Source organism: Nansenia antarctica (genome assembly GCF_963989245.1).
Source record: "Nansenia antarctica genome assembly, chromosome: 15".
In the NCBI taxonomy this organism is placed as follows: domain Eukaryota; kingdom Metazoa; phylum Chordata; class Actinopteri; order Argentiniformes; family Microstomatidae; genus Nansenia; species Nansenia antarctica.
Genome location: NC_137685.1, coordinates 1,854,208 through 1,881,707, shown reverse-complemented (window position 1 = coordinate 1,881,707; position 27,500 = coordinate 1,854,208). Strand labels below are relative to the sequence as shown.

Below are 27,500 nucleotides of genomic sequence, written 5' to 3'. Positions count from 1 at the left end.
TTGATTGACAGGTACCTGGTGACCCACCTGATGGGAGCAGACCTGAACAACATTGTGAAGTGTCAGAAGCTGACAGACGACCATGTGCAGTTTCTCATCTACCAGATCCTCCGGGGGTTAAAGGTGAGTGCCTCTGTCCCCCTGGTCACCTCCTTTCTGTCTTTATATTGACATGGTTTTTGTTTAAAGGTAACTTGCATCATTTTTGTCCAGGTGTTTACATTTACATGTTTGGCATTTAGCAGACGCCTTATTCCAAAGCGACTTACAATCGATACATTTGACTAAGCAAGTGAATCATCAATCCACCAGTCGTAGCAGGAAGAGTAATCCAGCTCAGGCCCGGGGCCATTGATAGAAGGAAAAACCTTCTTCTATCACCTTCTTCTAAACCTAGTTTTTTTTTTATATAGACACTGGAGAAACAGAGAAACAGTACAAGGGGGTCAATAGAAGTTTTAGGGGACACAGTAGAGGGGAAAAGCAGGTGTCTTCAGGAGACGCAGTGCTGGGGGGCAGCAGATGTCTCAGGTGTGCCACTGTAGACAGTACATATGTAAATCCACTGATGTCTGTTTTCTTTCTGCAGTACATCCACTCAGCAGACATCATCCACAGGGTAAGTCACAGACAGGCTTGGATAGATTCACTTCTAGATCACCTTCCCTCAGACTTATAAACATACTATTATACATACTATTATGTAGCTTGATTTCTCCCACTTTCTTTCTTCCCTTTACTTGACAACCCCCCCCCCCTTTCTGTCTCTCTCTCTCTCTCTTTCTTTCTCTCTTTTTCCCCATTTCCCCTTTCTCTCTCAGGATCTGAAACCAAGTAACCTGGCTGTGAACGAGGACTGTGAACTGAAGGTGAGTGGAGTCTTTATCAGCACATCTAGTTGTCTATCTCTAGACAACTATTACCAACAGAGATAACACTAGCCCTGTCCCTAGGCTTAATATGCACCTTCCAGATGTCTGTTTGTCCTGTCAGGATGTGGGTTAGTGCAGTGCGGTGTGTGTGTGTGTGTGTGTGTGTGTGTGTGTGTGTGTGTGTGTGTGTGTTCATATTAGAGGGTTATCAACTCTGTGTTTACTGTCCACCCACAGTTGAGGCTACATGTGTAGGATTTAATATACTGTGGGAGCAGCCTGTTTTTTCACATCTTTCTTTACACACACACACACACACACACACACACACGCACACACCTCTCTCCCCTCAGATTTTGGACTTTGGTTTGGCGCGGCACACAGACGATGAGATGACGGGCTACGTAGCGACCCGGTGGTACCGCGCTCCGGAGATCATGCTCAACTGGATGCACTACAACATGACAGGTAGACTACAACACACTGTACATCTGTGGAGGAGGGAACGCTGGCACACACTGCACCTGTGGAACAGCCTTCCTAGTCAGCTAAAGGAACAGCCTTCCTAGTCAGCTAAGAGAACAGCCTTCCTAGCCAGCTAAGAGAACAGCCTTCCTAGCCAGCTAAGAGAACAGCCTTCCTAGTCAGCTAAGGGAACAGCCTTCCTCGCCAGCTAAGGGAACAGCCTTCCTCGCCAGCTAAGAGAACAGCCTTCCTAGCCAGCTAAGAGAACAGCCTTCCTAGTCAGCTAAGAGAACAGCCTTCCTAGCCAGCTAAGAGAACAGCCTTCCTAGCCAGCTAAGGGAACAGCCTTCCTCGCCAGCTAAGGGAACAGCCTTCCTAGCCAGCTAAGGGAACAGCCTTCCTAGCCAGCTAAGGGAACAGCCTTCCTAGTCAGCTAAGGGAACAGCCTTCCTAGTCAGCTAAGGGAACAGCCTTCCTAGCCAGCTAAGGGAACAGCCTTCCTAGCCAGCTAAGGGAACAGCCTTCCTAGTCAGCTAAGGGAACAGCCTTCCTAGTCACCTAAGGGAACAGCCTTCCTAGTCAGCTAAGGGAACAGCCTTCCTAGCCAGCTAAGGGAACAGCCTTCCTAGTCAGCTAAGGGAACAGCCTTCCTAGCCAGCTAAGGGAACAGCCTTCCTAGCCAGCTAAGGGAACAGCCTTCCTAGCCAGCTAAGGGAACAGCCTTCCTAGCCAGCTAAGGGAACAGCCTTCCTAGCCAGCTAAGGGAACAGCCTTCCTAGCCAGCTAAGGGAACAGCCGTCCTAGCCAGCTAAGGGAACAGCCTTCCTAGCCAGCTAAGAGAACAGCCTTCCTAGTCAGCTAAGAGAACAGCCTTCCTAGCCAGCTAAGGGAACAGCCTTCCTAGTCAGCTAAGGGAACAGCCTTCCTAGCCAGCTAAGGGAACAGCCTTCCTAGCCAGCTAAGGGAACAGCCTTCCTAGCCAGCTAAGAGAACAGCCTTCCTAGCCAGCTAAGGGAACAGCCTTCCTAGCCAGCTAAGGGCACAGCCTTCCTAGCCAGCTAAGGGAACAGCCTTCCTAGCCAGCTAAGGGAACAGCCTTCCTAGCCAGCTAAGGGAACAGCCTTCCTAGCCAGCTAAGGGAACAGCCTTCCTAGTCAGCTAAGGGAACAGCCTTCCTAGTCAGCTAAGGGAACAGCCTTCCTAGCCAGCTAAGGGAACAGCCTTCCTAGCCAGCTAAGGGAACAGCCTTCCTAGCCAGCTAAGAGAACAGCCTTCCTAGTCAGCTAAGGGAACAGCCTTCCTAGCCAGCTAAGGGAACAGCCTTCCTAGCCAGCTAAGAGAACAGCCTTCCTAGCCAGCTAAGGGAACAGCCTTCCTAGCCAGCTAAGGGCACAGCCTTCCTAGCCAGCTAAGGGAACAGCCTTCCTAGCCAGCTAAGGGAACAGCCTTCCTAGCCAGCTAAGGGAACAGCCTTCCTAGCCAGCTAAGGGAACAGCCTTCCTAGCCAGCTAAGAGAACAGCCTTCCTAGTCAGCTAAGGGCAGTACAGAGCCTGGACTCTTTTAAGACAGGCCTAAAAACCTTTTTATTCCTTACTCTGTAGGACTCACAAACACAAATATGACAATGGTACAAGATCTTAGCAACTACACACAGTCTCATATAACACACTGGGTGAAAGAGAACATTGAAAACCTAACCCCCCAAAAAGTGTCTCAATGTTGGTCTACATGGATGGTAACAATGTGTGTTTGTTGTGTCGCAGTGGACATCTGGTCAGTCGGCTGCATCATGGCGGAGCTCCTCACCGGACGGACGCTGTTTCCCGGCACTGACCGTATCCTTCCACGTCTGTCACCTGACCACCTAGAAATCGTGACGTTAGAATTACCGGTATACGGTTCCATCTCCATTTTTGGTCAAAATTTAGTTTTTTACATAATCTGATCCATTAGGTGTTTATTAATGCCTGTGTGGTGTTATTTTTAAAAATGTTGACATTTTTGAGTTAGTAATTAATAAAATACAAAGGTTCCATCACACAAAACATAATGGAATGTAAAAACCTTGACGCTCAATATCTCTGAACTGCCCTAAACGGAGATAGAACCTTATAGTTCTAAGCTCTCAATATGTTATGTTTTGCAGTTTACATTTACTAATCGCCAAAATCCAAATTGACCTCAAGACTCTAGCCCTGCCGCTCTGATTCGCACTGTCCTCACACCACTCAAACACCACTGCGGTGTGTGTGTGTGTGTGTGTGTGTGTGTGTGTGTGTGTGTGAGTGTGTGAGTGTGTGTGAGTGTGTGAGTGTGTGTGAGAGAGAGTGAGAGAGAGCCCTTCCACGTTTGACACGTGACCATCTAGGAATGTTATGTTTTGAAGTTTTGATTGTAAGTCGCTTTGGAATAAGGCGTCTGCTAAATGCCAAAAATGTAATGTAAATGAAGTTTACATTTACTAATCGCCAAATTCCAAATTGACCTCAAGACTCACTCGCTCTGATTCGCACTGTCCTCACACCACTGCTGTGTTTTGTGTGTGTGTGTGAGTGAGAGAGAGAGAGAGAGAGAGAGAGTGAGTCAGCAGTGAGAGTCCTCTGTGGTCTCTATGTGACTCATCCTGCTGCTGTTTCCTCTCCTGTCAGCCCCCGTCTACAAGGCCACACACACAAGAATATGGTCACAAAACACCCTCCATAAATGAATACAGCCTGGATGAAAAGTAAAAGGTTGAATCACTCTGTAATGTGTTTGCACTCCAAGCTCAGCAGACAGCAGACCTTAGCAGACCTTAGCAGTGGCTTCTGTCCTGAGGGTCTTTGGCTTGGTTGGAGCAGAGGTAGATGCATGTTTAGGCTTCTTTTGGCCTGACACATACGACCTACCTACCCTGTTGCAATTGTCTTACTTCCTACCCCCTCATCCCCCTAACTCTGTATTAAGTATTAACTCTGACCGCCAAACTACCTGAGTGTCTCCATGTTACCCCCTCATCCACCTAACCCATAACAGGGGGATCTGTATCTGTGTTACTATGTTACAGATGCTAAATTGTTTTAACTAACTAACATGTTTTTGGTGCGTTTTACACCTTGTCCAAAAGGAGTTATCAGTATCTGACATCTGTTTCAAAATGGCCAAAAAGTGCTTTTTTATTAATTTTATTTTTTATAAATGTCATGCTGCTTCTCAGCAGTCTTTCCATTTCCATCCAACTCCCCTACCCATCCCTCTCTCCCCATCCTGGTCTCTTTACCCCTCCTTTACCCCCTCCATTCCTCCCTCCCTCGTTTTCCTTTAAGTTACTGTGGTAGACATTGATCAGTTGAAGCTTATAATGCTTCTCGTCGGGACCCCAGAGCCCGAGCTCTTGATGAAAGTCTCCTCCGAGTCTGTGAGTGTCCCACCCCTCGCTCCCGAACTCTGCCTTTTCTGTGTGGGTTCGCTAGCTCTGTGTTGCTATGACAACGGCTTGATGAAACACCTACCTCCTCCTCCTACTACTACCATCTTCCTGTCCTGTCCGAATCAAAATCACCACTCGGCTAACGGCAGCTTTTCTCTCCGCTTTCTACAGCATGAAGCTTTGACCTTTGACCTCTCTACTTCTTCTGCCTGGCATGATGCGTTACAGCTAACCTTCGCCAGGTCGTGTTAGTTAGACGACCAGGAATTGTTGTTGTGTGTGTTTCCAAAATAGGTAAAATAGCTATCATATGAACTTGAATGGAAACAATCCTTGAACACATGGGAGGCCGGCGTGAGATATCTAGGCCAGCATGTTGTGTGTGTGTGTGTGTGTCACCTCAATAATCCATAACATGGCATGCTATTGACAACCCCACCTCCTCCTTCTCCTCCTCTTTCATCCCCTCCTCCTTTCATAACCCTCTCCTCTGCCTGTGTTAGACCTTCTTAGTTATACACCCTCCCAGCCCCCCCCCCCCCTCCTCTCCCAACCTCCAACCTCCAAACTACCCGTAGATGTTCATCATCAGTAAGGCTGAAATATTGTTTTAGAGATACGATGACCGTTGACGTTCATGCTGCTATGACCCCCTTGACCCGGAAGCTAAAGATATAAACCAGCTGCAGCAGATCATGCGCCTGACGGGAACCCCTCCCGCCTGCCTCATTAGCAGGATGCCCAGCCACGAGGTGAGGCGCTCGGTCCTCCACCTTCCCACAATGCCCCACAGCTCTCCACAACCAGGGAGGCGGGCGGAACCACCATGTGTTCGGAACTCACCAACCCAACCGATACCTTTTAGTTTCTTCATCAGACCTAGCTTCTTCCTCTCTGTGTTTTTGTTTGTTTGTTAGTTTTGGGGGAAAAACAAGTTTTACGACAAATTATTTCATAATTAATAAGATCTTAATAAAAATAATAGAGTTGTTATTAGACCCCCTCTCCTTGTTAACTCCTCCCTCACCCTCCCACTCTCCTGCTGACTGCCTGCATTCTCTTTGACAAGTATCGTCAACGTAATCTCACCAACCTTCCCAGAGTGCTTTGCTAGCCCTACTTCCTGATGACCTGTCTATGGCCTTGCCTCTGTTGTGGTTCAGTGTGTTGTGTGCAGTGTTTTCAGAAGAGGCAGTTTCATAACCTACCAGAACCGTTCAAGTTTAAGGAGCGTTTGGCTGTAGAGGAAAGCCGTTCTAACTGCCTGCCAGTGGCATTACTTATACTGATATCCGTAGCGGTTGGAAGCCGTTTGTTCACTATTGTGTGTTTTATCCGTTCTGTGTATCTTTTAACAGGCCAGAAACTACATCAACTCCCTTCCCCAGATGCCCAAGAGGAACTTTGCTGATGTGTTTATTGGTGCCAACCCGCTAGGTAACAATGATTTACGGCTTGTTTGATGTTGTAAACAGAGAGAGAGGCTCTCTGGCTCCCCCTGCTGTCACTGTCTGTCACTGCTTCTCTCTTTTGTTTTTTGTTTTTTTATAGGTTATTTTTTTCAGAGTGGGGCAGACCCACTCATATTTTTCATTTTATTGGATAGAGATAGTGAAGGTAGACAGAAAAGTAAGGAGGAGAGGACATGTCAGCAGGGCATGGGCCGGATCGAACCCATGCCGACATGGGTATACTGTATGTGTGCACTGTAGACCGCGTTGCTAGACCACTGGACCACCCCAGGCCACTGTTTCTCTCTTTTCTTGACGGTCTATGGCGTCTTTTTGCGTGTTCAAGTGCAGGGTAGGGGTGTCCCAACTCTTGTTTTAATGTCGGGGTAGGGCCAGGTGGTAGGGCTAAACAGCCCCTCGAAAAGGAGATTTTTAAGGACGAGACTCAGAAGAGAGCCACACTCCGCCTTACGTAATCCCAGAATGCCGTGTGAATCATCATCACCATAGTGAAAACAGGAAGCAAGTCGCACTCCGAAACAAGGAGTAGGGGTAAAAAAGAGAAATGGGATTGGGCCTACGTCTCTGTTTCTGTCTGTCTCTCTCTCTCTCTCTCTCCCTTCTCTAAATGCTTCAGCCAAATTGGCCAGCAATCTGAATTTGAATCTATCCCTAATTTCCTTTCTCTTTTTGTCTGACACTCATTCTAAATGGACTGCACTGACATAGCGCCTTTATCCAAAGCGCTTTACAACGGCCTCTCATTCACCCATTCACACACACATTCACACACCAATGGCGGCAAGCTGCTATGCAAGGCGCCAGCCTGCTCACTGGGAGCAATTTTGGGGTTCAGTGTCTTGCCCAAGGACACTTCGACATGTGGCCATACGGGGCTCGAACCGCCGATCTGCCAACCTTGCGATCATTAGACAGCGACTCTACCTCCTGAGACACAGCCGCCCCTCCTTCTCTCTCTGACACTCACCCTCTCTCTCTGTAGCCGTGGACCTGTTGGAGAAGATGCTGGTTCTGGATACAGACAACCGGATCACCGCGTCAGAGGCTCTGGCCCACCCGTACTTCTCCCAGTACCACGACCCTGACGACGAGCCCGAGGCCGAGCCCTACGACCAGAGCTTTGAGAGCCGAGAGCTGGAGATCGAGGAGTGGAAACGTAGGTTATGCATGGATAATAATAATAATAATAATAATAATAATAATAATAACTTTCTATAGCGCCTTTCAAAAAAAAAAACAAGGACGCTTTACAATTCTAAGGGAAATGATCAGACAGACAAAACAGGAAACAAACAAAGCAAAACTGAAACATTGACTAGGGGCCAAAGGCCTTGGAGAACAGATGTGCTTTAAGGGCTAGTTTGAAGGAGTCCAGGGTGGGGGCGTTGCGGATCACTATGGGGAGGGAGTTCCAGAGAGTAGGTGCGGCCATGATGGATGAGGGAATGAGATAGATGGATGGATGGATGGATGGATGATGCATGGATGATAAAATCACTCATTATATATCAACTCTCTCTCTCTCAGGGCTGACCTACGAGGCGGTCATCAGCTTTGAGCCGCAAGCGTTTGACGGAGACGAGATGGAGTCCTGATTGGGAGGTGCAACCACCACCGCCCCCTCTCACACAACCCTGTGTGAGGACTACACACTCTCACACAACCCTGTGTGAGGACTCACACACTCACTGGACCTTTTCCATAAACAAACCAACCAACCAACCAACACGCAGAGAACCATGACATTCAAGTGCCTGGCGTCGTTCATTTCTGGGGTCACCATAGGTTCAGGAGGTCAAAGGTGACTTCCTGTCACCCTGCCCCCCCACCATCCTCCTCCTGCTTGCTGTATTATATTGTATTTGTTTCGGATCCCTGAAACTGAACTAGGGGTTTTACTCTGTAATGTGTCTACAACTTGTGTGTTTTATGTGCTAAGTACCCTTATTTGATACCTGGTAAGGTGCACTGATTTTTGCATTAGATTTGGCAATAACAATCAATCACACAGTTTTAGAAACCACTGCTTCGTGGGAGGTTATGTCTGATTTCACGCCACTTGCCCTATTATGACCCTTTTTCCGTAGAACATCTACAGCGAAACATTTTGCTGTTTTTACGACTGTCAGTGTTACAACATGTAAACATGTGTACATAAGGTTAACGCTGCACAACTGTAAATAAATGATCATGTGCACCATTAGTAATACTGTAGAATTCCCCCCTCCCCCTGCACATACATACACAGACACACACACAGAAACACACATACACACACACACACATACATTTACACATGTACACACACACAGACACACACGCACACACACCTACACGTACACACCTACACGTACACACGTACACACACATTCTCCCAACCCCCTCAGAGTGCAGTGCTGTGTGGAGCATGTGTAGGCTGGTTGATCTAGTGTTGAGAGAGAGAGAGAGAGGAGAGAGTTCCTTAGTTCATAACTGCCGTTAAACTTAACTTCCCTCCCTGTTGTTGCGTCTCTCTACTCTGGTGTTTTCACTCCATCTGTTGGTCGGTTGTCTCATCGCCTCTTCTGTTGTGTTCCCACATGTCATGCAATCTTCTGGAGATCTGCAAACACAGTGAAATACAGTCACTTCCCCAAGCATAATCACATCAGAATAGAGACTTTCTCTTTTGAGTTTCAGAGAGAGAGATAGGGGGGGGTTGTGTTTCATAGGGTTGTGTTTGGTGATTAGCCCTGGGGTGATGTTTGCAGCCATCCTAGTCTCTCCCCTTGGACACAGTAGAATACTGACTGACAATGTCATTTCAATCATCAATGTGATTCTTTTTCTTCATGTTTGTGTAGATGTGTATTGACTGTGTGGGGGCTAGCCTCCCGTGTATTTAACATGTTTCTCCCCTCTTTCCGTTGTTAATATAAAGAGGATGGCATCAACGCTGCTACAGCGAGCAGTGTCTTCATTGTGTCTGTTCTGTTCATCATGCTACTCTTATTATTTATGCAGCATTTATTTTCTAACCAGATTAAGAATCTCTTTCTTTCAAATATATAAGTTAAACAATGTTTCTGGATTATTATGGTTATGAGTAATTGCTTCTTTTTTGGGGGGGGGAATATCATTTTATGATATGACTTCATATTCATGGTTTAGAATTTATTTGCTGAATCTGTGAAGCAATGATATGTATCAGGATTGGTGTCAAACGACCTTCAAAACATTCAATTTAATTTACAGACTCGTGTTGAAATGAAATTGACCCGAATGACTCTGATACCTGTGTGGCACATGTCTTATTGTGTGAGGGTGGGGGTGTACCTGTCTGTCTGTGTGTCTGTCTGTCTGTGTGTCTGTCTGTCTGTCTGTGTGTCTGTGTGTTTACAGGATGCTGAAGGGTATGAAGCCTCGATACCTAGTAATATAACAATAGCTTAGGTTAGGTTGATATTTATTATCCGGTTGATCAGGCAGTGAGCATATGTCTCAGTCCCTTGTCCCCCATGTTGTGTTTCGGTTATTGTTTTTTGTGTTTTTTTCTTTGGTTGAGATTTATTTCATTACTCGATCGTACAATCTTAACTATTGTGTTCTTAAATGATGATTCGCCACATTCTGAACTAAGAGAGCAGGTAAAGTTCACCTGTAAATACACCACTGTTATAGAAAAATAAAGGCTATTCTTTTTCCAAACTACACTGTACCCTTGTCTCTGCTGTGCTTGTGTTGGACGTCTGCCGCCACCTAGTGGACTCATTGAGAACCTCTAAAAAACCTGGAACAAGTCAAGTCGATAGATTGCCATTAGATGGATTTTTCATGTCATGATGATGTTCAGCAGAAAAAACAATTCAATCCAATATTTTTGATTAAGCCAATGATACATACATACATGCAGACTTGACACCACCATTGAGCTGGTTGGTTCAGACAAAAAAGAAGGTTGCATCTCCCTGATTTACTGCTATTTTGCTGCATACAGACAGGTTTCAATACTTTGAAAAGGATATGCATCATGTGATTTATTTATTTTGGATGCATAGTCCTTGAGACTGTTTCGTCGTTGCATCTCCCTGATTTATTGCTATTTTGTCACGGGGACACCCCTGGCTGCTGCATACACGTTTCGATACTTTGAAAAGGATATGCATCATGTGATTTATAAAAATAAAAAAAAGCATTCACTCAATGCATTTATTTTGGATGCATGGTCCTTGAGACTGTTTCGTTGTTTCGAGAGGGGGCAGTGAGAGACAGAGACAGAGAGCCCGGAGGCGGAACCTGGAGAGAGAGTTTGGTTTGGAAGTTTTCCACATTTCTAGACTAGAGCAGCACCTCAGCTCTCTGCCTGAACCCTGCCTGCCCCGGTATCAACATGGAAAGGAAAGGTAAACCTGGCCACATTAATGGGGGATCACAACCTCCAGTGCATATGTGTAAACTGCACCAGATATGCGCAATGTTTCTGTATGTGAATGAATAGTCATGCACGTGCTGCATTTTGACCGTTTTGCAGCAGAATTGAACAAAGCAGAGAGCCACGCGCTGTCACACACACAACGCTGCCCGCGCGAGCTAACCTGCTAGCTAACGTCACTAGCATGACAGCCACTTGCGCTTAACGCTCAGCCGTTAAACTTCAACTGGTCGTTAACATTATTATTGACACTGTTTACCACAAAAGCAGTAACCCGGTTCATACGTTATGGAGCTAGCTACATACTGTTGTATGGTTAATGTGTTTAGCGTTAACATCTGTCTGGTCTGGACAGGCACCTGCTATCAGGCTAGCCTGGCTGGCTAGCTAAGCTAACCCCTCACTCGCTTATAATGGAGGCAGCTAGGACGCTAAGGATGCTAGGAGGCTAGGACTCGGAGGCTAGGATGCTATCCTCCACTTTCGATTGCATTGATATTGTTGACTGACAGTGGAGGATGGTAGTTTAACTAGCCACACCACATCATTGACCATCAACCCTAATTCAGCTTGATTACATTTAATCTCTTTTTATCGCAGTGCTCGCGCTCCAGGCGAGGAAGAAACGGACAAAGACGAAAAAAACCGGCAAAAAGTGAGTAACTGTGAGACTGCAGTTAGTTTGCTAGCTGCATGGTGCATGGTGCATGGTGCATGCTTTGGTAGCATCCATGTCTGCTGAGGAACTGTCCTCCTCTGATGTCCTCGTGCTTTGTTTAGAGTCACCTGGCTTCACGTGGGAGACAGATGTTACACAGGCCGGGCTCGGGGACACGTGCACAACAGACAGACAGTAAACAGCAGACAGACAGACAGTAAACAGCAGACAGACAGTAAACAGACAGACAGACAGTAAACAGCAGACAGACAGTAAACAGACAGACAGACAGTAAACAGCAGACAGACAGTAAACAGACAGACAGACAGTAAACAGACAGACAGACAGTAAACAGACAGACAGACAGTAAACAGCAGACAGACAGTAAACAGCAGACAGACAGTAAACAGACAGACAGACAGTAAACAGACAGACAGACAGTAAACAGCAGACAGACAGTAAACAGACAGACAGTAAACAGCAGACAGACAGTAAACAGACAGACAGACAGTAAACAGCAGACAGACAGTAAACAGACAGACAGACAGTAAACAGCAGACAGACAGTAAACAGACAGACAGACAGTAAACAGACAGACAGACAGTAAACAGACAGACAGACAGTAAACAGCAGACAGACAGTAAACAGACAGACAGTAAACAGACAGACAGTAAACAGCAGACAGACAGTAAACAGCAGACAGACAGTAAACAGCAGACAGACAGTAAACAGACAGACAGACTGTAAACAGCAGACAGACAGTAAACAGACAGACAGACAGTAAACAGACAGACAGACAGTAAACAGCAGACAGACAGTAAACAGACAGACAGACAGTAAACAGACAGACAGACAGTAAACAGCAGACAGACAGTAAACAGACAGACAGACAGTAAACAGCAGACAGACAGTAAACAGACAGACAGACAGTAAACAGACAGACAGACAGTAAACAGCAGACAGACAGTAAACAGACAGACAGACAGTAAACAGCAGACAGACAGTAAACAGACAGACAGACAGTAAACAGACAGACAGACAGTAAACAGACAGACAGTAAACAGACAGACAGACAGTAAACAGACAGACAGACAGTAAACAGCAGACAGACAGTAAACAGCAGACAGACAGTAAACAGCAGACAGACAGTAAACAGACAGACAGACAGTAAACAGCAGACAGACAGTAAACAGACAGACAGACAGTAAACAGACAGACAGACAGTAAACAGACAGACAGACAGTAAACAGACAGACAGACAGTAAACAGCAGACAGACAGTAAACAGACAGACAGTAAACAGCAGACAGACAGTAAACAGCAGACAGACAGTAAACAGACAGACAGACAGTAAACAGCAGACAGACAGTAAACAGCAGACAGACAGTAAACAGACAGACAGACAGTAAACAGACAGACAGACAGTAAACAGCAGACAGACAGTAAACAGACAGACAGACAGTAAACAGCAGACAGACAGTAAACAGACAGACAGACAGTAAACAGACAGACAGACAGTAAACAGACAGACAGACAGTAAACAGACAGACAGACAGTAAACAGACAGACAGACAGTAAACAGACAGACAGACAGTAAACAGCAGACAGACAGTAAACAGCAGACAGACAGTAAACAGCAGACAGACAGTAAACAGACAGACAGACAGACAGTAAACAGACAGACAGTAAACAGACAGACAGTAAACAGACAGACAGTAAACAGACAGACAGACAGTAAACAGACAGACAGACAGTAAACAGACAGACAGTAAACAGACAGACAGTAAACAGACAGACAGTAAACAGACAGACAGTAAACAGACAGACAGTAAACAGACAGACAGTAAACAGCAGACAGACAGTAAACAGACAGACAGACAGTAAACAGCAGACAGACAGTAAACAGACAGACAGACAGTAAACAGCAGACAGACAGTAAACAGACAGACAGACAGTAAACAGACAGACAGACAGTAAACAGACAGACAGTAAACAGCAGACAGACAGTAAACAGCAGACAGACAGTAAACAGACAGACAGACAGTAAACAGCAGACAGACAGTAAACAGCAGACAGACAGTAAACAGACAGACAGACAGTAAACAGACAGACAGACAGTAAACAGCAGACAGACAGTAAACAGACAGACAGACAGTAAACAGCAGACAGACAGTAAACAGCAGACAGACAGTAAACAGCAGACAGACAGTAAACAGACAGACAGACAGACAGTAAACAGACAGACAGTAAACAGACAGACAGTAAACAGACAGACAGTAAACAGCAGACAGACAGTAAACAGACAGACAGACAGTAAACAGCAGACAGACAGTAAACAGACAGACAGACAGTAAACAGACAGACAGACAGTAAACAGCAGACAGACAGTAAACAGACAGACAGACAGTAAACAAACAGACAGACAGTAAACAGCAGACAGACAGTAAACAGACAGACAGACAGTAAACAGACAGACAGACAGTAAACAGCAGACAGACAGTAAACAGACAGACAGACAGTAAACAGCAGACAGACAGTAAACAGACAGACAGACAGTAAACAGACAGACAGTAAACAGCAGACAGACAGTAAACAGACAGACAGACAGTAAACAGCAGACAGACAGTAAACAGACAGACAGACAGTAAACAGACAGACAGTAAACAGCAGACAGACAGTAAACAGACAGACAGACAGTAAACAGCAGACAGACAGTAAACAGCAGACAGACAGTAAACAGACAGACAGACAGTAAACAGCAGACAGACAGTAAACAGCAGACAGACAGTAAACAGCAGACAGACAGTAAACAGCAGACAGACAGACAGACAGACAGTAAACAGACAGACAGACAGTAAACAGACAGACAGACAGTAAACAGCAGACAGACAGTAAACAGACAGACAGACAGTAAACAGACAGACAGTAAACAGCAGACAGACAGTAAACAGACAGACAGACAGTAAACAGCAGACAGACAGTAAACAGACAGACAGACAGTAAACAGACAGACAGTAAACAGACAGACAGACAGTAAACAGACAGACAGACAGTAAACAGCAGACAGACAGTAAACAGCAGACAGACAGTAAACAGACAGACAGACAGTAAACAGCAGACAGACAGTAAACAGACAGACAGACAGTAAACAGCAGACAGACAGTAAACAGCAGACAGACAGTAAACAGACAGACAGACAGTAAACAGACAGACAGACAGTAAACAGACAGACAGACAGTAAACAGACAGACAGACAGTAAACAGCAGACAGACAGTAAACAGACAGACAGACAGTAAACAGCAGACAGACAGTAAACAGACAGACAGACAGTAAACAGCAGACAGACAGACAGACAGACAGACAGTAAACAGACAGACAGACAGTAAACAGCAGACAGACAGTAAACAGACAGACAGACAGTAAACAGCAGACAGACAGTAAACAGCAGACAGACAGTAAACAGCAGACAGACAGTAAACAACAGACAGACAGTAAACAGCAGACAGACAGTAAACAGCAGACAGACAGTAAACAGACAGACAGACAGACAGTAAACAGACAGACAGACAGTAAACAGCAGACAGACAGACAGACAGACAGACAGTAAACAGCAGACAGACAGACAGACAGACAGTAAACAGCAGACAGACAGTAAACAGACAGACAGACAGTAAACAGACAGACAGACAGTAAACAGACAGTAAACAGACAGACAGACAGTAAACAGACAGACAGACAGTAAACAGCAGACAGACAGTAAACAGACAGACAGACAGTAAACAGACAGACAGTAAACAGCAGACAGACAGTAAACAGCAGACAGACAGTAAACAGCAGACAGACAGTAAACAGACAGACAGACAGTAAACAGCAGACAGACAGTAAACAGACAGACAGACAGTAAACAGACAGACAGACAGTAAACAGACAGACAGACAGTAAACAGACAGACAGACAGTAAACAGCAGACAGACAGTAAACAGCAGACAGACAGTAAACAGACAGACAGACAGTAAACAGCAGACAGACAGTAAACAGACAGACAGACAGTAAACAGACAGACAGTAAACAGACAGACAGACAGTAAACAGACAGACAGACAGTAAACAGACAGACAGACAGTAAACAGACAGACAGACAGTAAACAGCAGACAGACAGTAAACAGCAGACAGACAGTAAACAGACAGACAGACAGTAAACAGACAGACAGTAAACAGCAGACAGACAGTAAACAGACAGACAGACAGACAGACAGTAAACAGACAGACAGACAGTAAACAGACAGACAGACAGTAAACAGCAGACAGACAGTAAACAGCAGACAGACAGTAAACAGCAGACAGACAGTAAACAGCAGACAGACAGTAAACAGCAGACAGACAGTAAACAGACAGACAGACAGTAAACAGCAGACAGACAGTAAACAGACAGACAGTAAACAGACAGACAGTAAACAGACAGACAGACAGTAAACAGCAGACAGACAGTAAACAGACAGACAGTAAACAGACAGACAGACAGTAAACAGACAGACAGACAGTAAACAGCAGACAGACAGTAAACAGACAGACAGACAGTAAACAGACAGACAGACAGTAAACAGCAGACAGACAGTAAACAGACAGACAGACAGTAAACAGCAGACAGACAGTAAACAGACAGACAGACAGTAAACAGACAGACAGACAGTAAACAGCAGACAGACAGTAAACAGACAGACAGACAGTAAACAGCAGACAGACAGTAAACAGCAGACAGACAGTAAACAGAAGACAGACAGTAAACAGACAGACAGACAGTAAACAGACAGACAGACAGTAAACAGCAGACAGACAGTAAACAGACAGACAGACAGTAAACAGCAGACAGACAGTAAACAGACAGACAGACAGTAAACAGACAGACAGACAGTAAACAGCAGACAGACAGTAAACAGACAGACAGACAGTAAACAGACAGACAGACAGTAAACAGCAGACAGACAGTAAACAGACAGACAGACAGTAAACAGACAGACAGACAGTAAACAGCAGACAGACAGTAAACAGCAGACAGACAGTAAACAGACAGACAGACAGTAAACAGACAGACAGACAGTAAACAGACAGACAGACAGTAAACAGACAGACAGACAGTAAACAGCAGACAGACAGTAAACAGCAGACAGACAGTAAACAGACAGACAGACAGTAAACAGACAGACAGACAGTAAACAGACAGACAGTAAACAGACAGACAGACAGACAGTAAACAGCAGACAGACAGTAAACAGCAGACAGACAGTAAACAGACAGACAGACAGTAAACAGCAGACAGACAGTAAACAGACAGACAGTAAACAGCAGACAGACAGTAAACAGACAGACAGACAGTAAACAGACAGACAGTAAACAGCAGACAGACAGTAAACAGACAGACAGACAGTAAACAGACAGACAGACAGTAAACAGCAGACAGACAGTAAACAGACAGACAGACAGTAAACAGACAGACAGACAGTAAACAGCAGACAGACAGTAAACAGACAGACAGACAGTAAACAGCAGACAGACAGTAAACAGACAGACAGACAGTAAACAGACAGACAGACAGTAAACAGACAGACAGACAGTAAACAGACAGACAGACAGTAAACAGCAGACAGACAGTAAACAGCAGACAGACAGTAAACAGACAGACAGTAAACAGCAGACAGACAGTAAACAGACAGACAGACAGTAAACAGCAGACAGACAGTAAACAGACAGACAGACAGTAAACAGACAGACAGACAGTAAACAGCAGATAGACAGTAAACAGCAGACAGACAGTAAACAGACAGACAGACAGTAAACAGCAGATAGTAAACAGCAGACAGACAGTAAACAGACAGACAGACAGTAAACAGACAGACAGACAGTAAACAGACAGACAGACAGACAGTAAACAGCAGACAGACAGTAAACAGACAGACAGTAAACAGCAGACAGACAGTAAACAGACAGACAGACAGTAAACAGCAGACAGACAGTAAACAGACAGACAGACAGTAAACAGACAGACAGACAGTAAACAGACAGACAGACAGTAAACAGCAGACAGACAGTAAACAGACAGACAGACAGTAAACAGCAGACAGACAGTAAACAGCAGACAGACAGTAAACAGACAGACAGACAGTAAACAGCAGACAGACAGTAAACAGCAGACAGACAGTAAACAGACAGACAGACAGTAAACAGACAGACAGACAGTAAACAGACAGACAGACAGTAAACAGCAGACAGACAGTAAACAGACAGACAGACAGTAAACAGCAGACAGACAGTAAACAGCAGACAGACAGTAAACAGACAGACAGACAGTAAACAGCAGACAGACAGACAGACAGACAGACAGTAAACAGACAGACAGACAGTAAACAGCAGACAGACAGTAAACAGACAGACAGACAGACAGTAAACAGCAGACAGACAGTAAACAGCAGACAGACAGTAAACAGCAGACAGACAGTAAACAGACAGACAGACAGTAAACAGACAGACAGACAGTAAACAGACAGACAGACAGACAGTAAACAGACAGACAGACAGTAAACAGCAGACAGACAGTAAACAGACAGACAGACAGTAAACAGCAGACAGACAGTAAACAGCAGACAGACAGTAAACAGCAGACAGACAGTAAACAGACAGACAGACAGTAAACAGACAGACAGACAGTAAACAGACAGACAGTAAACAGCAGACAGACAGTAAACAGACAGACAGACAGTAAACAGACAGACAGACAGTAAACAGCAGACAGACAGTAAACAGACAGACAGACAGTAAACAGACAGACAGACAGTAAACAGACAGACAGACAGTAAACAGCAGACAGACAGTAAACAGACAGACAGACAGTAAACAGCAGACAGACAGTAAACAGACAGACAGACAGACAGTAAACAGACAGACAGACAGTAAACAGACAGACAGACAGTAAACAGCAGACAGACAGTAAACAGCAGACAGACAGTAAACAGACAGACAGTAAACAGACAGACAGTAAACAGCAGACAGACAGTAAACAGACAGACAGTAAACAGCAGACAGACAGTAAACAGACAGACAGTAAACAGACAGACAGACAGTAAACAGACAGACAGACAGTAAACAGACAGACAGACAGTAAACAGACAGACAGACAGTAAACAGCAGACAGACAGTAAACAGACAGACAGACAGTAAACAGACAGACAGACAGTAAACAGACAGACAGACAGTAAACAGACAGACAGACAGTAAACAGACAGACAGACAGTAAACAGACAGACAGACAGTAAACAGCAGACAGACAGTAAACAGCAGACAGACAGTAAACAGACAGACAGACAGTAAACAGACAGACAGACAGTAAACAGCAGACAGACAGTAAACAGCAGACAGACAGTAAACAGCAGACAGACAGTAAACAGCAGACAGACAGTAAACAGACAGACAGACAGTAAACAGACAGACAGACAGTAAACAGACAGACAGTAAACAGACAGACAGACAGTAAACAGCAGACAGACAGTAAACAGACAGACAGACAGTAAACAGACAGACAGACAGTAAACAGCAGACAGACAGTAAACAGACAGACAGACAGTAAACAGCAGACAGACAGTAAACAGACAGACAGACAGTAAACAGCAGACAGACAGACAGTAAACAGCAGACAGACAGTAAACAGACAGACAGACAGTAAACAGACAGACAGACAGTAAACAGACAGACAGACAGTAAACAGACAGACAGACAGTAAACAGACAGACAGTAAACAGACAGACAGACAGTAAACAGCAGACAGACAGTAAACAGACAGACAGACAGTAAACAGACAGACAGACAGTAAACAGCAGACAGACAGTAAACAGACAGACAGACAGTAAACAGCAGACAGACAGTAAACAGACAGACAGACAGTAAACAGCAGACAGACAGTAAACAGCAGACAGACAGTAAACAGACAGACAGACAGTAAACAGACAGACAGACAGACAGTAAACAGCAGACAGACAGTAAACAGACAGACAGACAGACAGACAGTAAACAGCAGACAGACAGTAAACAGACAGACAGACAGTAAACAGACAGACAGACAGTAAACAGACAGACAGACAGTAAACAGACAGACAGACAGTAAACAGCAGACAGACAGTAAACAGACAGACAGACAGTAAACAGACAGACAGACAGTAAACAGCAGACAGACAGTAAACAGACAGACAGACAGTAAACAGCAGACAGACAGTAAACAGACAGACAGACAGTAAACAGACAGACAGACAGTAAACAGACAGACAGACAGTAAACAGACAGACAGACAGTAAACAGCAGACAGACAGTAAACAGACAGACAGACAGACAGTAAACAGCAGACAGACAGTAAACAGACAGACAGACAGACAGTAAACAGCAGACAGACAGTAAACAGCAGACAGACAGTAAACAGACAGACAGACAGTAAACAGACAGACAGACAGTAAACAGACAGACAGACAGTAAACAGACAGACAGTAAACAGCAGACAGACAGTAAACAGACAGACAGACAGTAAACAGCAGACAGACAGTAAACAGCAGACAGACAGTAAACAGACAGACAGACAGTAAACAGCAGACAGACAGTAAACAGCAGACAGACAGACAGTAAACAGCAGACAGACAGTAAACAGCAGACAGACAGTAAACAGCAGACAGACAGTAAACAGCAGACAGACAGACAGTAAACAGACAGACAGACAGTAAACAGCAGACAGACAGTAAACAGCAGACATTCAGTAAACAGACAGACAGTAAACAGACAGACAGACAGTAAACAGACAGACAGACAGTAAACAGCAGACAGACAGTAAACAGCAGACAGACAGTAAACAGCAGACAGACAGTAAACAGACAGACAGACAGTAAACAGCAGACAGACAGTAAACAGACAGACAGACAGTAAACAGACAGACAGACAGTAAACAGACAGACAGACAGTAAACAGACAGACAGACAGTAAACAGCAGACAGACAGTAAACAGACAGACAGACAGTAAACAGCAGACAGACAGTAAACAGACAGACAGACAGTAAACAGACAGACAGACAGTAAACAGCAGACAGACAGTAAACAGCAGACAGACAGTAAACAGACAGACAGACAGTAAACAGACAGACAGACAGTAAACAGCAGACAGACAGTAAACAGACAGACAGACAGTAAACAGACAGACAGACAGTAAACAGACAGACAGACAGTAAACAGACAGACAGACAGTAAACAGACAGACAGACAGTAAACAGCAGACAGACAGTAAACAGCAGACAGACAGTAAACAGCAGACAGACAGTAAACAGCAGACAGACAGTAAACAGCAGACAGACAGTAAACAGACAGACAGACAGTAAACAGACAGACAGTAAACAGACAGACAGTAAACAGCAGACAGACAGTAAACAGCAGACAGACAGTAAACAGCAGACAGACAGTAAACAGACAGACAGACAGTAAACAGACAGACAGACAGTAAACAGACAGACAGACAGTAAACAGCAGACAGACAGTAAACAGACAGACAGACAGTAAACAGCAGACAGACAGTAAACAGACAGACAGACAGTAAACAGACAGACAGACAGTAAACAGCAGACAGACAGTAAACAGCAGACAGACAGTAAACAGACAGACAGACAGTAAACAGACAGACAGACAGTAAACAGCAGACAGACAGTAAACAGCAGACAGACAGTAAACAGCAGACAGACAGTAAACAGCAGACAGACAGTAAACAGACAGACAGACAGTAAACAGCAGACAGACAGTAAACAGACAGACAGACAGTAAACAGCAGACAGACAGTAAACAGACAGACAGACAGTAAACAGCAGACAGACAGTAAACAGACAGACAGACAGTAAACAGACAGACAGACAGTAAACAGACAGACAGACAGTAAACAGACAGACAGACAGTAAACAGACAGACAGACAGTAAACAGACAGACAGACAGTAAACAGACAGACAGACAGTAAACAGACAGACAGACAGTAAACAGACAGACAGACAGTAAACAGCAGACAGACAGTAAACAGACAGACAGACAGTAAACAGCAGACAGACAGTAAACAGACAGACAGACAGACAGACAGTAAACAGACAGACAGACAGACAGTAAACAGTAAACAGACAGACAGTAAACAGACAGACAGACAGTAAACAGACAGACAGACAGTAAACAGACAGACAGACAGTAAACAGACAGACAGTAAACAGACAGACAGACAGTAAACAGCAGACAGACAGTAAACAGACAGACAGACAGTAAACAGCAGACAGACAGTAAACAGACAGACAGACAGTAAACAGCAGACAGACAGTAAACAGCAGACAGACAGTAAACAGCAGACAGACAGTAAACAGCAGACAGTAAACCGCAGACAGTGCAGTGGTGCACCGTGCACAGCAGACAGTAAACAGCAGACAGTGCAGTGGTGCACAGTCCTAGCAGCTCTATTGGTAGTGTGTAGGTCTTCCAACAGACTCGCTACATATCTTTGCAGCTTTTTTCCTTCATAACTTTCACTTGTTTACATGGTGTATTGGTGTAATCTCTCGAAAGATAGAGGGAAGATTACACAAGAGGCAGAGGATGTCTCTTTCACTTTCACCTCTGACATTCTTGGAGTACTTGGTGTTGAGATTTGCCTTAGGACCTGATTTAATGACATTGTTTTATAACCTTAGTGTTGACACAGCAATATCATTCAGTAGCGTTGGTGTCACTCTGACCTAGACTTCATGAAACCTCCTCTCTCTCTCTAAATATCCACCCACAGTTCTCCTGTTTAATCTATGAGGGGTTAGGGAGGGTGGCAGTGGGTATAGGCTAGTATAGGGCCTGACGCTGGTAGGGCTGTAAGGGTCTCCAGGGCTGAGGAAGATCAGGTCTTATGCCCTCAGGCATAATTAGATAGCATGGCCAGTCCTTGTCTTCTGTAAGCACATACATCGGTTGGAGAGTAGATTGGTTTTATACAGGAAGTTCTACAATTGTAGGGATGGGAGGATGGTCTACTGCTACACACGTGTGCAACATGCTGCGAGTGTGTGTTTGATGATTACAATTTACATTTTGGGCATTTAGCAGACGCCTTATTCCAAAGCAATTTACAATCAATACATTTGACTAAGCAAGTGAATCATCAATCCACCAGTCGTAGCAGGAAGAGTAATCCAGCTCAGGCCCGGGGCCATTGATAGAAGGAAAAACCCCTTCTAAAACGTTATTTTTATTTGTTATATAGACACTGGAGAAACAGAGAAACAGTACAAGGGGGTCAATAGAGTTTTTTAGGGGACACAGTAGAGGGGGAAAAACGAGTGTCTTCAGGAGACGCAGTGCTGGGGGGTAGACTAGATGTCTCAGGAGTAGCAGTTAAGGTGTAACCTGAAGAGATGGAGGTCTTCAGTCTACGACGGATGATCCACTGTGCAGAATGGGTTAATTGTAAGAGAGTTGAGAGATTCTGTGTTCCTCCTGGTTGCAGTCTTAACGGCTGAGCCCCGGCCCTCAGAGGGCTCTGTTACATAAGGGGGGAGAGGAGGACAGCATCAGTCTCTTAAAACCTCCACACACTTGGGGCTAGTAGCATCTCAGGGCTTGGTAGTTCTTTGGGGCGGCTGTGTTTCAGGAGGTAGAGCTGGCGTCTAATGATCGCAAGGTCGGCAGATCTGCGGTTCAAGCCCCTGTTGGCCTAATGTCGAAGTGTCCTTGGGCAAGACACTGAACCCCAAATTGCTCCCAGCGAGCGGGCCAGCCTTGCATGGTAGCTTGCCGCCATTGGTGTGTGAATGGGTGAATGAGAGGCCGTTGTAAAGCGCTTTGGATAAAGGCGCTATATAAGTGCAGTCCATTTACCATTTACCATTCTGGTTCAGGTCCGTACCTTGCGTCTGTTTGGCTGTGTCTAACTCAGTCCCCTCTCACTAAGATTCGCCTGCTCGCTTTTTCCTAATATGTAAACAAATCCAGTAGATGATGGGGCTAATGGGGTTTGTAGAGGACGGGGCTGAGTGAGAGTGAAAAGCATGTGTCTGGTCCACTCTGCCTCCAGTGTTCTGGCTCTGTGTCTGTGTCCTGGTGTGGCCTTAGTGTCAGCCTACAACGCAGAGGAGACCGCTGCTTCCCTGTCTCTCCCATCTTCTTCTCATCCTCCCTGTATCTCCTTTATCATTCCTCTCCTCCTCCCTCGGCTCTCTTGCATTTTTCTCTTTCATCTCTTCAGCCTGATATCCAGCTCCATCCGTCTGTAGGAGCTGAATAATAATAATAATATAGGCCTAATATAATATACCGGGTTCCCACGGGTCCTTGAAATCCTTGAAAGTTTGTGAATTTGAGAGAAAAAAAAATCATAGCCTTAAAAGTTTTTGAAAATAGACATGGGTCATTGAAAGTGCTTGAATTCCTCTCTCTCTCTCTCTCTCTCTCTCTCTCTCTCTCTCTCTCTCTCTCTCTCTCTCTCTCTCTCTCGCCTGTCACGTCTCCAGTACATTAGAACTTCGCATCCTTTGAAACATATGGCGGGACGCAGCATTGAAATAGTTTAGTTTATGTTCAACTGGAAAAGGTAGTGAGCGCAGATTTTCGTGTTTTGACTTTGCTGGGAGTTCGTTAAAAATGCCTTTCCACCAAAGAACCGTGGAGCCGCGGTGTGTGAGCAAGCAGGCGACCGGGAGGGTCGGTCACTCAATGTCTTCAATTCAGCATGCAACTTGTGTTGGAAACGGCATAGACAGGAGGGGGTATCGTGAGCAAAACAACTCCACAGGGGTGTTGAGACCCCCCCCCCCCATGATCCCCACTTTCTACTTCCTGCACCCGCAGCATTTTAATTTCCGTCCACATTTCTCGTCACTCTTAACAACTGTTTACCTTATGGCGGCTGTGGCGCAGGAGGTAGAGCCGCCGTCTAATGATCGCAAGGTTGGCAGAACGGCGGTTCGAGCCCCGGCTGGCCACAGGACACTGAACCCCAAAATTGCTCCCAGTGAGCGGGCCGGCGCCTTGCATGGCAGCTTGCCGCCATTGGTGTGTGAATGTGTGTGTGAATGGGTGAATGAGAGGCCGTTGTAAAGCGCTTTGGAGCAGCAAAAGAGGCGCTATATAAGTGCAGTCCATTTACCATTTACCGCCCTCTCTCCGTTCCTCCACTAAACCCCCTCTCTAATCATCCTTTTCTCAGCTCGCCTAGTCGTACTTCTCCTCCTGTCTTCCCTCCCTCCTTCTCTCGGTCTCCCAAGCTCCATCCTCTTCCCTCGCCCTCCCCACTTTCTTTCTTTTTCTCTCACCCTCCCTCTCTGTCTCGCCTCAGTTGCTCGGTAGCATTCGGTAGCACGGTAGCTAGCCGAGCTGTGAGCAGCCAGTTCCTAGTGGTACAGAGAGGAGAGGGGATAGGAGAGCCTTCTTCCTGGGCTAGGAGAGGGGATAGGAGAGCCTTCTTCCTGGGCTAGCCTAGCCTAGCCTCGCCTGCCCCCCACGCCAAGCCTCCCTGGGCCATGTGGCTCCTGGACTGGATCCTCTCCCTCAACTTGGCCGTGGTGAAGCTGGCCGACGGCCTGAGGTGCAAGTGAGTGGTAGATTGGAGTGTGTGTGTGTCTGTGTGTCTGTGTGTGTGTGTGTGTGTGTGTGTGTCTGTGTCTGTCTGTGTTTCAAAGTGTTGCAGCTTGGCTGACTTATTGAAAGCTCAATCCATTTTTAATTAGGCAGCAGATGCTGACTGTTGTCGCTCCGCTGGGTACCTGAGTAGGTGAGGATGTGTTTAAATGGGGTGCAGAGACAGGGGAGGAAAGAGAGAGAGAGAGAGAGGGAAGAGAGGGTTTTAGAGATTGATGGAGCCCCTGGTGGCTGTTTCCTGCTGTTGTGTTCTCATTAGGCAGGCATTGATTGGCCGGCTTGCCCTGTTCTCTCTCTCTCCTTTCTTCCTCCCCTCTCCCTTCGTCCTCGTTCACTCTCGTCACTGTCTTGTGGCTGTAGACTCTTTCTGCAGATGTAGATGTTGGTGGGTCTCGTTTTGTTTTGTGAACACCAACAACACTCTCTCTGAAACATGGATGCCAGCCTGATATGTATTGAACATTGATATGTTCAACATTGATATGTTCAACATCGATATGTTCAATATTGTTGCTGCATCTCCCCAATATTGTGATTCTCTGCTCCATTTCCCCCCCTCCTCTCCCCTCCTCTCCCCTCCTCTCTCCTCCTCTCTCCTCCTCTCTCCCTGCATAGCTGCAGCTCCAGCTCATTATATAACCCATGCTCATGACCGTGTGCGTGTGAGAGAGAACCAGCGCACTAAGATAACTAACGCCCAACTCCACGCTCAGGAGGGGGCTGGGAGCTGTGGTGGTGGGGGGGGGGGGGGGGGGGTCAGTGTGTCAGTCTACCTTTGTTCAGTCCCTCAGGCAGAGAAACGGGACTAAGGTAGAGGAGGAGAGTTCAGTGTTTCCTCCAGGAATTTTTACAATGGTGGCGGGTAGTGCTGACCGCGCGCGCACAGCGCGCGCCCGCGATTTTTTCTCGTGCACGCGCATGAAACGCGCACGCGCGCTCAAAACAACGACGTAATTTCAGCCAAAACTCGAGGATGGCCCAAAAAAATAAAATGTTTTCCTGTACTTCTCCCGTGTGTCTCTTATTGTCTGTGTCTGCATGTTTTTCCAGCATGTAATTCCGTTGTCAATAAAAACAAAAACACTGATCTGACGTTTTTTTTCACAACGTTATTACCGTACTTGTCACTTTAAGCCCAGGAGGGAGTTAGCGATTAGCGATGTTTAGCTTAGCTTAGTTTAACAGAAGTATCTTCACTTTTAACATGACTTCCCGTGGTCGTAGAGGGCTGGTCGACGGCTTAAAATGACCGTGTAGACCTGTAGACCTTATCCAGCTATAGTCTTGTGTTTCTACCCCGGGCATAGCCGGTGTTATTCACGGACAAACACTCCTGTTAGAGTGGTTCTAGTACACTGGACATAGGTAACACATAGAGAGGCTTCTCCTCTCTCTCTCCATCCTACACTACACTACACTACGCATCCTATACTACACTACACTACGCTAGCTCGCGGTGTTCGGGTGACAGCCAGGGCGCGTTCGTAAATACGCTCTGGAAATCTGATCAGCACTCACGGAATGCCTCTTGTCCAATCAAATGACTTGGTCCCTTTATGACGTTGAACCCAGTGTGCGCTCCGGGGCTCTCAGAGCGAATTTACGAACGCAGCCTCAAGTTCAATACTCGCGACACACACGGACTGGTCCAGTTTCAGCGCTTGTGGGTGTGTCTAGCGCTGTGAAGGTCTGAAAAGCGGCCTAAATCTTTTTTTTTTTTTTGGGTTGAGAAATCTGAATGGTGGCGGAGGAAATTCCATCGTGGCGGTCCGCCACGATGAAATGCATGTAGAGGAAACACTGAGAGTTTGTGTTGGGAGGTTGGGAGGGGGTGCGCTATAGAGAACTACTGCAGCTGGTGCCCTACCTCCTCCCCTCTCCATCACCTCTCTCTCTGTCTGGTGATGTCTGCTGATGTCTGTCTGGTGACGACTGGCGTAGCGCGACGGTCAGGTGAACACTGAATACCTCGCTGTGTGTGTGTGTGTGTGTGTGTGTACTGTCAGACGTTTTCTATTTCTCTAGAGGGGTGATTTAATTAGGCTTCTGCTTCATCAGGCCCAGAGGTGTGTGTGTGCTTGTCAGCAGTTAAAGACGTGTTCACAGCAACACACACACACACACACACACACACACACACACACACACACACGGCCTTACCCAGTTATGCTACACACAGGATGTTATTCACACCAGATGATACCAGTGGATTGACAGATACAGTATCAATACTGTACAACAGACAGTCTCCAGCTCATGGGTACATGAAGCACCGCCTTCTCCATATTCAGCGGCTACCAATAACAGCAGATACTGAGCAGTACTCTGCTAACTGTTTGGCTCTTCTCTTAGGTAGACCAGCCATCTGAAGGCCTCTGACAACAAGCTTATGAACATGGCCCAGGCTGCCAAAATATGAAAACTAAAAGTTGACATCTGTAACCCAGTTGTGATATGGCCTGCTCACACAGACACACACACACACACACAGTCATTTAGCAAGACTCACTGAGTGTTAAAAACCCAGGCATTGAGCTCAGCTA

The 27,500-nt window shown here is 45.8% G+C and overlaps 2 protein-coding genes across 3 annotated transcripts in view; both read left to right on the top strand.

The window, feature by feature from the left end:
* mapk14b (mitogen-activated protein kinase 14b) overlaps positions 1-9,916 on the top strand; it is a 26,504-nt gene extending 16,588 nt beyond the window's left edge. Inside the window, exons 4-12 of the mRNA XM_080545939.1 lie at positions 12-123; positions 590-619; positions 822-869; positions 1,226-1,340; positions 3,102-3,173; positions 5,420-5,499; positions 6,106-6,184; positions 7,202-7,375; positions 7,747-9,916. Of these exons, the coding sequence (XP_080402065.1) occupies positions 12-123; positions 590-619; positions 822-869; positions 1,226-1,340; positions 3,102-3,173; positions 5,420-5,499; positions 6,106-6,184; positions 7,202-7,375; positions 7,747-7,814 (778 nt within the window). The 3' untranslated portion in view covers positions 7,815-9,916. The remainder of the gene's footprint in view (positions 1-11; positions 124-589; positions 620-821; positions 870-1,225; positions 1,341-3,101; positions 3,174-5,419; positions 5,500-6,105; positions 6,185-7,201; positions 7,376-7,746) is intronic.
* A 655-nt stretch (positions 9,917-10,571) lies between these two features.
* The window catches only part of srpk1b (SRSF protein kinase 1b), a 66,970-nt gene continuing 50,041 nt past the window's right edge, over positions 10,572-27,500 (top strand). For both annotated transcript variants that reach the window (XM_080545862.1, XM_080545861.1), the window contains exons 1-2: positions 10,572-10,601; positions 11,231-11,285. In XM_080545862.1, coding sequence (XP_080401988.1) covers positions 10,589-10,601; positions 11,231-11,285 — 68 coding nt within the window. In that variant the 5' untranslated portion in view covers positions 10,572-10,588. The remainder of the gene's footprint in view (positions 10,602-11,230; positions 11,286-27,500) is intronic.